Here is a 12,747-nt window from a genome sequence, read left to right on the forward strand (position 1 = left end):
TGCAAATGAGATCATGCTGATTTGTCCAATCTATGTTTTTTCATTCCCTTTCTCTTACGCACATAATAAGTGCGTATCGTATTTTCATGGATAGTACGGGAAGTTTGCATAAACGTCTTAGTGCCTTTGAAAAGAGACGAGAAGAAGAAGAAGAAGAAGAAGAGGAAGAGGAAGAGGAAGAAGAGGAAGAGGAGAGGGGAAGATGGTGGGAGTGAAATTAACCCTTGCTTTCCCAGAATCGTTGACTTACTCATATAAGTAATGTGATTCTAACTGGGAAAGTACCTGCTTACACACGCACACACACACACACACACACACACACACACACACACACACACACACACACACACACACAAGCAAGCAAATGCACTCAGGGCACAAAACAGTTGAGGGTGAATTAAAGAGTGACCTACACAGTGATTAGGATCTTATGTCATTAAATTATTAATTATAACATTTTACATATCTTTACTCACTATTCCATATATGCAGACAAAAATGAAGACTGCAAAACTTCTCACAGTAAGAAATATGAACAAATAAAGGTTTAGTGTACCTATGACTCATGACAGATGTGGTGATATGACTGTGTTGGTGTTATGCATAAAACTTTCTCACCATGTCATACACAGCTCATGGTAGAAGAGCTTTGTGTTGAGTGTAAATATTTAGAGTGTAACATACACACATATTGTCATTGTATAAATTTGTTAGAACACTCATTTCTTATAAATACATTCATGTCTTGGCAACAGTACAGGTTGATCACCTCAGAAGACATACACTGTGCTGAACTGCTGCTTTGATCTCTGTAATAGTCTGTGAGTGTTATCACTGCCAACTTCTAAACCATCGTTGTTTAATTTCTTAGTGTTTCCTCCACCTGATACTCAAACACCCAGAAGGCCAGTTGGAAAAGGGCCTCTCTCTCTCTCTCTCTCTCTCTCTCTCTCTCACACACACACACACACACACACACACACACACACAATTTGACATGTGGTAACCTCCTGTAGGGAATTCTAATTCAAAGTAAATTCACAAAGTGAACAAAGTGACCGTGTGAGATGATCTAATGATTGCCCAATCATGCTTCATAGAACACTCTAAATCACTCTGTTTCATTTGCATTGCAAATGTGTTCATACAAGCATGCAAATTCATTTAATACTAACTCAGAAGCTCTGGCTCCTCCTATTGCACGTTTCTACATCTGTTGGCATTGTATTTAGTGAGCATGTGTTGACCCCGAAGCTCACTCTATCTTTATAGGAGTGCGTTGGTACTATAACCGTTGAACTTTGGCGCCATCTGCTGGTTACTGATTGAGATGTGGTTACTGACTGACATATGATACGTACGTGCACGGTTGAACTGTAAGATAAAATTTGTAGATACTTTTGCTGCTTCTGTGAATGGCTAGTTGACTCTTGGCCAGGACTTAAACGTGTGCTTCACATAGGGAAAATATTAACATTCTAAACATAGGTGATTAATATTATAAAAATAATTCCACAGTTTAACCCTGAGAACTGTCAACTATGAACGTCCCAGCTTTTATACCAGGTTTTTTACAAAAAGAGACAGACTATTAGAGAGAGAGAGAGAAATAAAGAGAGAGAAACACAGGTGCATCTGAACAAAAACAGTTAGACAAACCCCAGAGTCAGCTAAGCAGACTAACACAGCCCAAATCTTCAAATCTCTGAACGGGAATGTTCCACCACGTAGGCAGGCCTTTCACATCAACAGACAGAATCGCACAAGATGGAATAAGAGGATTAATCAGATTTTAGTGTGTAACCATTTCCTGTATTGGTAGACCAGTACATCCTCTTCTTGCTAACCTTTAGTGATTGGAAGGATGTGGTTTACAGAAACAAACAACAGATGCCACACTGTGTATTTATTCCATTACACCCCCAACCACACACACACACAGAAAACAACAACAAAAACAAATGTCATACACTTAGGCTGCCATTTGTGGTAGTCTTACTGATCCTTAAATTGTTTATATTTACAGCAACTGCAGTCTTTATAAAGTGACTTCCAGAAAGACTTTGCAGCCACAGTAGTTAGCTCAGTATTAACAATATTAACAACTAACAGGCTTTGTTTAAGGACAGCCAGTGGAAGTTCACTCCATCATTTGGGTGCTAGGTTGGAGGAGATGCCCACCATGTTGGTTTGTTGAAGGGTCTACACGGGGAGCGGTGGCTTACTCGTGTGGCCTCACAGTGACGTGCATGACAAAGGACTGAAAGGTTATTAAAAAGGATCCAGTGAAAGAGGTGCAGATACGTTTAATAAATCTCAAAGCAAAAATGAGGGGAAAAGACCCTAGAATGACTTTGATGTACTTTGTTATAATTTTTCTCCCCCTTATAGGTGTGTTGATTTACTTGCATATATTTAGCATGAGAACATCTACCCAGTAAGACACAAAGCAGTAAGGATGAGACTTCTCAGAAGAGGTAAGAGGAACAGTGTTTATTCTGAGGATGAGGTCATGTCACACCTCCGTTCCAGACCTCCAGCGTGGAGCTCAGCTACACACAGAAGCATGGGTGGAGGTGGAGCAGCTACACTTCCTGCTTGGCTGAAAAGTTTGTCGATCATCCTCTGAAACGCCTTCTTCCCCCATGTATATGTACACAGACTCACACAGCTATTATGCTATTACAAACCAGTTTTGATGAGCAACCCTAGATATTAAACGCATTCATCGGAAACACACCTACGAACAAGTGAGACAGGTTACAGTGTATTTACAGTTTGCATTTACACAAAGTGTGTCAGCCCCTGGTTTCCTGAACGCAGCTACAAGAGCAGACCTGCTGAGCCAAGCCAGCTGCATTTATATCAAAATAATTATAAAAATGAAAAAACTGGCGAGATTATCAAAGATATACCGGAGATCCATCACAATGTTCAAACTCAAAGTCAGTTCATAATTCCACTTGGGCTTTTCAGATCACATTTCAGACTCTTAGCGGAATCCAGAATCACCAGTGTCAAACACCAGTGTCAAACACCAGTGTCAAACACCAGTGGTTGAATTCGTGCTACTGTCCAAAGAAGCAGAGCGGTGTGGAGTTGAAGCGGTTGAATAAAGGCAAAGCTCCTCTCTCCCAACAGAGAAGAAAAGTACTAAAACACTGGGGGCTGAAGAAAAGCAAAACCAGAAAACCATCAAAGGCATCTCAGCAGACACGTCTCCATCACTTCCCACGTGACCTCTGGGCAAATGGTCACAGGTGAACTCTCCCTTGACTGCGTCTCGTCAGGTGGAGAACCTGTAAACCAACAGAACAAAAAGTCAGAAAAAGATAACCACCCACATACACACACATGCTGTACTGACAGATCCATGACAACTCTGATGTCTACTCTGCACATGCACACACACACACACACACACACACACACACACACACACACACACACACACACACACACACACACACACAGCACAGACTGATCCATGATGACTCCGTGATGTCTACTTCTTACACACTGCCAAACTCTGAGTCTGCTGTCTAATCCTGAGCTTGCTGATGCGATTGAACAAGAACATTTAAAAAGCAGCTTGCAGGCGGTACACTGGCAGCCCCCACGCACCAATCAGCATTCTGCTCCTCATCCCTCAAACCCACGGACATGGTGAGACCTCCAGCTCCACCCCTCCCACCTCTGCCCCACCCACAGCCCCCACCCCTCCCACCTCTGCCCCTCCCACAGCCCCCGCCCCCTCCCACCGCTGCTGGGTCCTGAGCTCAGCGCTGGTGCCAGTCCGCTCTACTGGAGTCGCTCCTGATCGGCCCACGTAGTCTACACACTCGCTGAGAGCAAACATGGCCACGTGCACACGACCTTCCCAGCGCGAATTTGAGGGCATGAGTTTATCTCCTCAGGAGGCTCACCGTGAAGCAGCCAAACCCGCTCACACATGGAGACCTCAGTCGCCCCAAAGGAGGGCGAGGGTCCCGGGGCAAACCTCGAACAGCGGGAGGTTAGTCGACTAAATTGTGTATGTATGTAGTTAAGAGTCAGAATAGCAATAGCAAAGCCTAGAACTACCTGTGTTTCCCAGGGTGTAAAGGGTTAAACACATTAATCCATGTGTCCAGTAAGGAGTTCCACTTGGTGGCTGTGTTTAGATTGAAACAAACCCGGAAACTATCTCCATTATACTGATGTACGTAGGAAGTACAAAAACGCCCACATATTCAAAATGCACTTCCTGTAGTGGAGAAATTCTTCGAGCGGTTTTGCCTCTTAAATTTTGCCAGTTCTTACTGACTATTTAGCAGCAGAAGCCCCACCAGCACATGTAGCACCGAGTAGCACATCGTTCCACTGCAGTTGCCATTAGCGGTTATCGTCACAAAATACACACAACAAAAGCTGTTCAATCAGGATGTGACCGTATCCATGACTGCATCTTTTGGTCTGGAGGTAAATATGTCAGTGTGAACACTACGTGAACCAGGACTAAAATAGGGCAGGGCACCATGCTTTGGTCCCAGGCCAAGGGAACTAAACACCAAAGTGAACCGCACTCGTCAGCAGCTGCTGTGGTGAGAGGTGTGCGTGAAGAAAGAGGGCGGGGCCTTACTCTGGGCGTGTCCGGGCTACTGAACGGAGAAGGTTCCGCGGAGCGGTTCTCCTTATCGAACGAGTCGTTCCGCTGCCGGTGTGCAAACTTCCTCTTGAGGGCCTCGGCGATGAGCGCAGCCGGATCGGAGGAACACACCAGGCCCTTACTCCTCCTCTTCCTCATGGGTGTCCCGCCCGGAGACCTGAACACGGCGTCAGAGGGGGAAACTGCAGTCAAACACACGTACTGTGGCCAAGTCAGGGACACGGAGTGGAGATCAGAGGAAATGAATGGAAGGAAGACACTGCATTCTTTGTCTAAATTATGCCATTATTTAAAAGTGCAAAGCACAAAAGTTCATCCTTTTAAAATGAATGTACATTCAGCATGGCACATTCGATTTTTAAACCTTCCCAAAGGCAGGAAGAGCAGGCAAAAAACTACATTAAATCTGCAGGTAATACAGGACTGGAGAAACTCCTTTTCTACTTTAAGCCAGAGGCTACTTCTCCAAGATCATTGGATCTGCCAGTTTACCAGGCAAATTAACAGTAATGTTGTAACATGATCTGCAGGTATCGATGCCACATAGTTGTAACATAACGGCGTTCTCAAAGGACAGCAGAGGCTGCATGGTTTCATCTCATTCTTCTCATTTGGAAGAACTGAAGTTTGTAAGAATGTCTGGTTGACGCATGACATCATGCACTTTGAGATTAGCCTTAAGCACATCGCTGGTTGAAGTTGCAGTTATCAGTGATCAAGCCAAACTCTGAGTCACAGAAGGGACTGACGGGAGGGGCAGTAAACACGCGTGTGATGGGGGAGCGTGTGAACACGGGCATACCTCTCCACGGTGCGGAGCTTAACCTGGTTCAGGTCCTTTAGGACCTCCAGCATGGAGGGGACCGCGGGGGTCACGGGGCCGTCCGGGGGCTCACGGAGACCTGCTTTGTCTCTTCTGGCCGCCTGCCGCTGTCTGATCATATCCGACACAGACGACTGCACAGAGCCGGCCTCCGTGGGAGGGGGAGGGGGTAGAGGTGGGGGTGGGGGTGGAGGCGGAGGTGGCACTGAGAGAGGTGTGGAGGTGAAGGCTGGAGCAGAAACAGAACGGAAGCAGGGTGTAGCAGGATCACCAAGACCAGGACTGTCCGCTGCAAGAAAAACAAAAAGGTCGGGATCAAAGAGACGGATCTCACACACACACACACACACACACACACACATCGTAGTTCTCCTCGTTTGGGGTGGGAGGAGTTACCTGTAGGAAGGGCAACTATCATTGCAATCTGAGCTTGCAGTCGCAGAAGCTCCGCCTCCAGAGCAGAGATCTTTTGGAGAGCTTCGGGTTGCACGTTCTGACTGGGGGCTGCGTGTCCCCGCTGGGCGTGGAGGCCTGCAGACACAGGCCGCGCAATCTCAGCCCCCCGTGGCCATCTAGATCCTCTCAGAGGGACATCCCCCCTGCATCATGACAAGACAAAGACATCATGAGCCTGACCAAGCAGCTTCCCATTCAGAACAGAAAGAAAAACGGCTTCCAATTCACAATTTGGCAGTCAGCCCTCAACTGGTTATGACACATTAAATTAGTTATACGCAGTTATACGCATCATAGTAAATACGCAGATTTGAAAATATTCAGTACGTGTTTACAGTAGTGTATCTGGAGGTAGAGGAAAGACAAAAAAAAAACAACCCACAGTATAAAACGCTTGGGAAACACCAGCCTAACATCTGTACGCAAGAACAGCAAACCGCGATGATTCATGGAAGATCATCCAGGGGAAACATTTTTCCAGCCCTCACAAAAGAACCGAATTCTGACTTTTCCTGACTACCTGAACTTGGTGCAGGTGTCTCCGTCATCCTCTGCCAGCCACAACACGTCCGCCAGCGTCGGAACCGCCCGGGCATTTTCTGAATTGTCTACGTGTCCGTGTCTCCTTGTCGTCTGCAGAGGAATCTGGCCAGAGAGGCAGAACCAAGCGAAAAGACACATTAAATATGCATTTAAAATGCCAGCAAAATCAATTACTGCCTCTTATTAGATTTCATTCAATTTGGAGCCAAACAGACAGCAGACAGAGTCCTTCTGCATGCTGCCTGATGAGTTATTCCACCACCAGATACCTGGACACAGCACAGACACATGAAGGTCATGCACTTGTGCCCAGATCGGTTACTAAAGCCATGATTACCTGGAAATGGATCCGAGGGTGAGGCTCCAGAGGGAGATGTGTACCAATCATGCGGACAACGCTGCGGTACCGTCCACACAACGTGTTCTCCCAAACCGGAACCAGCTGCAAGTGGCGAGTTCATTATGCCATCAGTACAAATTCACATTGAATTACAACATATGAGTGATTAAACTCATTTATCATTCACACATGGGAGGGAAAGTTAAACGAATCCGGATCTTCTGATGACAAACACGAACGTTTGAGTAACTCACCATGTCGGCGGGCACCCCGAAATATTCAAGGACACATCGCAGCAGGTCGACTATGTCCTCCAGCAGAGACATTATTATTAATATACTATTTTAATCCACAGCAGGGACGATTTTAACAGTCAGCAGAATTTCTGCAGTGTTGACAACTGAACAACAGACCCGATGTATCGGCACACCGCAGCGCCGCCTTCCCACCACACACAAAACGACATATAGTCATAAAGCTAGTGCGCAAATGTTACACACACGTACTCGAATCGCAACGTTATCGTACACGAACGTGCTACAACGAAAACCCAAAAAGGGAAAAAATAAGCTGCAACCACAACACAACGACTCGCTTCGCCTCCCGAACTCACTCACTCACGCTCGGCGTGCAGGCGAACTCAAATAAAGCTATTCGAGCAAGACCGTGTGCGATTGGACCAGAGCGAAACGTGTGCGCGTTCGACCAATTACGCGAAGCGATCTTGCGTCGTCGACACAGATCTTCGACCAATCACGGCTCACGGGAGGGTTAGCTACGAAATTTGTATTTGTTGCGGGCGACACTGCAGTGGTAAGAGCACACACTTCTAATACAACATTTGAACGGAAATAGATATATATGTATATGTATATATTGAGATTCAGCCATTTAATATATAGTAAATATGCCTGAAATAAAGTAAAACAGACTCGCATATTAGCAGTGTGATCTTTAAACGAAGTCAACTTCCTTGCTAGCTACCGTCGTGCTGCTCGGATCTCGAGAGAGTTAGCTTAGCAGTTAGCTTAGCTTAGCATAGCATATCTAGAGGACTGTGGTGAGCAGCTAGCTGCTATGCTAGCTGGCTATAGCGCTTGATTTCGATGGGGGGTGATTTGCAAGGTTTTACCAGAGACATGATAAAAGTTACACGGCTAACCTAGTTATCTATTTGGGCATTTTAACCTTCAGTTTCTGAGCACGTTGCGTGTGCACACTGAGACCAAGAGAAGCTTCAGCTTCTGCTGACATGGTGGTGATTTCATTATAACGTGCTGCACAGACTTGAGGGTTTGTTTAGGATCTCTGACACTGTGCTGCCATCAGGCTATTGAGACAAACAGTGTTTTACTTCTCTTGGTTGGTTTAGGTCTGATCCTTCTCACATCTCTTGTAGTGTTTCCCAGGGCCCTTTATGTGTTACCCCCTTGGTGACATCCTTAAAACGCATCCAGTTCCACAGCTATGAGGATGATACTCAAATGTATATACACATTAAACACCTTGACAGACTCCCACCTAATGCTCTGATTTAGTGTCTCACTGACATAAAGACCTGGATAGCTCAGACCGTTCTAAAATTACATTTTGTGAAATCTGAGGCCATATTGCCTCTATTTCTAGCCGCCCTGAAGAAATCTGGGCACTCTGCCCTGTGTATCCCAGATTTTTTCCAAGTGAGGATTCCTAGTGTCATTTCTGACTCTACAATGCCATTTGAGGGTCACTTTAAAAAAATCACTAAATCTACAAATATTTCCATCTGAAGAGCATTGCTACATGACATCATCCTCTATGTCGTTCTCTAGCCGACAACCTTATTCATGTTGTTATTACATCCAGACTGGACTACTGCAGTGCTGTTCACTTTGGGTTTCCTCCCTGGGGGCTCAAGAAGTTGCAGTATGTCCATAACTGAGCTGCCACGGTTATCTGCCATGCCAGACTGCGGCAACATATTACTGCGACCTACAGTAGCTTCCTGTCCAGTTTCACATACAGTACAAAATCCTAATGGCTTTTAAATCTTTGTATGATCTGTCACTTTGGTGTTCTGACACTCACCTATTTCCTTTCCCACCTTCCAGGCTACATATTTTAATTAATGATCTCTGTTTATACTAAGTATCTTAATTATTTTGGCTTTTACATTTTGATATTGAAAACTAATCATGTACATTATTCATTGGTATCCTGAAAAGCCCTTATAAATGCAATTATATAATTTTTGTTGTAATTCTGGTACATAGCTAGCTCAAACATGTGGCCAGCCTAGCTGGAAAATTAACATTTGCTAGCTCAAAATTTTTGTCTTCTACTGGAAATGCTCATACATTTGCTTTTTATCTTTTTTTCCTTTCTAGGTTAGACTGCATTGATAGTCCTCCAAAGCTTGTAAAGATCAGGTAAGATGGTGGACGCATTGTCAGTAGTAACCCAGCTGCGTGACCTGGCCTCTGAGCCTCAGAACCGGGAGACCATCGTGCAGGACCAGGGCTGTCTCCCAGGACTTGTGCTGTTCCTTGATCACAAAGACCCTCAGGTTCTTTTTGCCACTCTGCAGGTACATATTGCTTAATGTCCTCTGTTGTCTATCATCCTGTTTTCACTTAGGTTGGGCACATATTATAATTTGTAAGGTCCTTGTGGGGCTTAAAAGTCAGAATTCTATTAGTATTAGTACTAATTATTATTACAAACTCAACAGAAAATGTTATTTAACTATTATGAATGGTTGGTTGTAAAGCTTACCACACTATTTGTCATCTAAAATTTCATTTGTAGTTTACATCTTGCTTTTTAAAATGAAATATAGTTCAAAGTTTCAATCTATTCCTCTGGAATCTGCAGCCAATCTGCATTTAAATTTTTTCAGATTTCCAAACACAAACATCAGCTAGGTAATTAAGCACTCCGGAAATCTGATTACCTGGTTTAGGTGTTTCAGAGTCCCCAAAGACTGGATTGACATGCCTCGTTAACTGTAATTAGTATATGGATCCAATGGGGGTGGGGGCTTAGGTATGAATATGTAGTCACAAACAAGACAAAGTCTTATCTTGAAACACTTAAGTTGCCCAGTCCCTTCCAAATTAATAAGGAATGTTGCACTCCAGTTAAACGAATGTTGATGATCCTAACATACCATATTCTCATTCAGACTCTGAGATACCTTGCGGAACTGCCTCAAAACGTTAACACCATGAAGAATGAGCTCGGCATGATGGTGAGCCTGGAGGCGCTGATGGAGAAGTGAGTTTCACCCTCCTTGTGCTCCCCTTTGCAGTAATCCAGCATCTTTCAATCCAGTCCTTAGGCACCCCCAGACAGTCCAGGTTTTGGCTCCAGCCCAGCTTCCAGACATGCTGAATATCTGGATCAGGTCTCCTGGGAGCTGTGCAAAACGTTTGGACTGTCCAAGGGAAAAATACAGACCACTGACCTCTGCAGGTTCTCATTGCACTTGTTTCCATGCAGGAGTGGATTGGGTGTTGATATTACAGAGCTGGCTAGAGAGGTGCACAGAGTGCTGAACACAGAAGCTTTCAGAACTCCAGAGCAGCAGAAGAAGAGGAGTAAACCCCAGTTCTTTATCAACAGCACCAATAAAAAGGCTAAAACAGTCACTCTGCATGTACAGGGCATGGATGGCACAGTAAGTGTGTGTGTGTGTGTGTCTGTGTCTCTGTGTGTGTACTGTTACTCCTCACTTCTGGTTCCTGTACTGATTCATTCCTGGTGTGTGTCGTGTCGTACAGGACCAGCGAGGTGTGTGTGAGGAGGCTCTGCTGAAGGTTAAAGGAGTGATCAGTTTCACTTTCCAGCTGGCCCTGAAAAGGTGCACCGTGCGTGTGCGCGCCGACGTACCCACCGAGGTACCGCACCCACCCCCTCACCCCCCTTCTGACTTTCCGTTTCCTGTCCTAATTAAGGGTCAGGGCTTTGTGGTTTTTGAGATGCAGCTCTTTCAACATTAGTGGAGTTGTTTTGGTAAGTTGCATACACAGGGTGAAATTGTTGCTCCACAAGCTATAACCCGTGTCTCCTACCCAGAGCTTGGCCTCAGCCATTGCTGCCACTAAAGTCCTCGTAGCCCAGCAAGTGGTGAAGAACGAGACTGGTGAGGAGGTGAGTGTTGACCTTTAACCCCAGTCCTTCAGTCACATGTAGGGGGTTACCACCCAGTCAGACGTCCCTCATCAACTCCATCACCTAACACCCAAAATAATTCAGAGATGCTCACTCCACTGAGTTCTAATAATTTATTTTTGTATAATGCCTTAAAAAACAATCACAACGTAAGATGAACCAAACCGTTTCACTCGGGTGGGGTTACCCCAACAGAGCAAACAAGGCCAACCTGACCACTAACGTAAACACAACACTACCTCAGCTCTCTAGTGCAAAATTACAGAATAGAGAAGGCAAAAGAAACACTGTACCCACCCCTACAACACCAAACAAAAATAGAAAAGAAATAATGTTTTTGTTTGATTTTGCATGAACAATGTCATTACCATCCAGAAACCTGGATTGGGTCATCAATGGGGCATCAGTGATAACGTTTATACGTTTTGGTAGTTAACATGGATACTACATCTCATTTTGTGAGCAACTCTGTTCTGGTGTGATTTTAACGATAACTGCACAGCTAGCCAGACATACAAGTAGGTTATGATTTAGCTAGTCATGTTACACTAGTAAGCGAACCAGAAATCCCCCCACGGCATCCATTTTGTTCTGATGATCTACAACTAATGAGCGCACACCACATCAAACGTATGGCTTCTGAACTTGTCTCAACTACCCAGGATTTGAAGGCAGCAATACAACAATGGTGAAGGACAGATGGTAGTGCTCTGGTTCGGTGAAAGTAGCGTAAACTGAACGTTTTTGTTTTTTTTCTCCACTTTCCAAGTGGTCTAAACGCACATTTCACTTCCCTTTTCTCTTGACACGTAGGTTACGCTTCTGCAACTCCTGCTATAAACCAGATTAGTTTTTTTCTGAAACCCAGCAACAACCATCTGAAAGAAAACTGGCCATATGGTGACGTGCACAAGAAGCACCTTCAGCTACACATACAGGAATAAAAAGCTGAAGCTTTTTTTTTTTTTTTTTTTTTGCACTTCATGCAAACAACGCGTTTACTGTCCTCCTTTAATGCAGCTGACGTTTGCCTGCAGGTTCTCATCCCTCTCAGCACAGCAGAGGTGCCGATAGAGGAGAACTCTCACCTGCCAGACTATCTGCCCGAAGACGAAAGTCCCGAGAAGGAAATGGACCGCGCCATCTCCCGCACCGGAGCCAAACAGGAGTCGAGTGGAAGTTGGCTGAACACTGCGGCCAGCTTTCTCACCAAGACCTTCTACTGGTGAAGGCCACACAAGCCAGCAAGGCATATGAACACTCATGTGAACGCCCATCAGCACCTGTGACCTTGGCAAAGCCACGCAGCATCTTCTGAGGGCCGAGGATGTTTAAACCCACACGGGTCAAACAATACTCAAGCGCTCCCGAAAGAAACGTGTCAAATGATGCTGTAATTTCCAACTAAGATGACATTCCTGGTAATTGTAATGGCTGTGCGAAAGAGAAGAATTCCTCTTTAACAGAAATAGTGTTCTGTTCCTCCTTAACATCTCAGTTGGTACATGTTCCATCACTCTTAAGTTTGTTTTTCTGTATGTGAATTTCAATTTTCTTGTTACTTGGAACAACTATGTAAATACATGTATGTTGATTTTTTTTATTTTATTTTATTTCTTGTCTTAAGAATTTTTGTTCCCTTTACCTGAAACTCTGTGTGCCTCAACTCTAGTCCACTGTAATCTCAAAAGAACTCTGCACCTTCTCATCATCTTCCCTGTTCATATCTTGATTGATATTAAAGGGTGTGGAATGTATTTTGTGTAAAAGAAAGGTCTGTGG

General features: G+C 44.8%; 2 protein-coding genes across 2 annotated transcripts; one reads left to right on the plus strand and one right to left on the minus strand.

The window, feature by feature from the left end:
• Positions 1-2,481: 2,481 nt before the first annotated feature.
• Positions 2,482-7,473, minus strand: mtfr2 (mitochondrial fission regulator 2). Its single transcript, XM_077018697.1, has 7 exons — positions 7,068-7,473; positions 6,811-6,915; positions 6,451-6,575; positions 5,871-6,073; positions 5,454-5,763; positions 4,625-4,808; positions 2,482-3,302 (listed from the first exon to the last, which is right to left on the minus strand). Exons 1-7 carry the CDS (start codon positions 7,137-7,139, stop codon positions 3,258-3,260), a joined length of 1,044 nt encoding a protein of 347 aa, XP_076874812.1. The 5' UTR covers positions 7,140-7,473; the 3' UTR covers positions 2,482-3,257.
• Positions 7,474-7,483: 10 nt separating this feature from the next.
• Positions 7,484-12,722, plus strand: armc1l (armadillo repeat containing 1, like). Its single transcript, XM_077018698.1, has 7 exons — positions 7,484-7,626; positions 9,180-9,379; positions 9,977-10,068; positions 10,294-10,471; positions 10,575-10,691; positions 10,870-10,944; positions 12,003-12,722. Exons 2-7 carry the CDS (start codon positions 9,227-9,229, stop codon positions 12,192-12,194), a joined length of 807 nt encoding a protein of 268 aa, XP_076874813.1. The 5' UTR covers positions 7,484-7,626; positions 9,180-9,226; the 3' UTR covers positions 12,195-12,722.
• Positions 12,723-12,747: the final 25 nt, after the last annotated feature.

The sequence above is a fragment of the Brachyhypopomus gauderio genome, chromosome 10 (assembly GCF_052324685.1).
Source record: "Brachyhypopomus gauderio isolate BG-103 chromosome 10, BGAUD_0.2, whole genome shotgun sequence".
Classification (NCBI taxonomy): domain Eukaryota; kingdom Metazoa; phylum Chordata; class Actinopteri; order Gymnotiformes; family Hypopomidae; genus Brachyhypopomus; species Brachyhypopomus gauderio.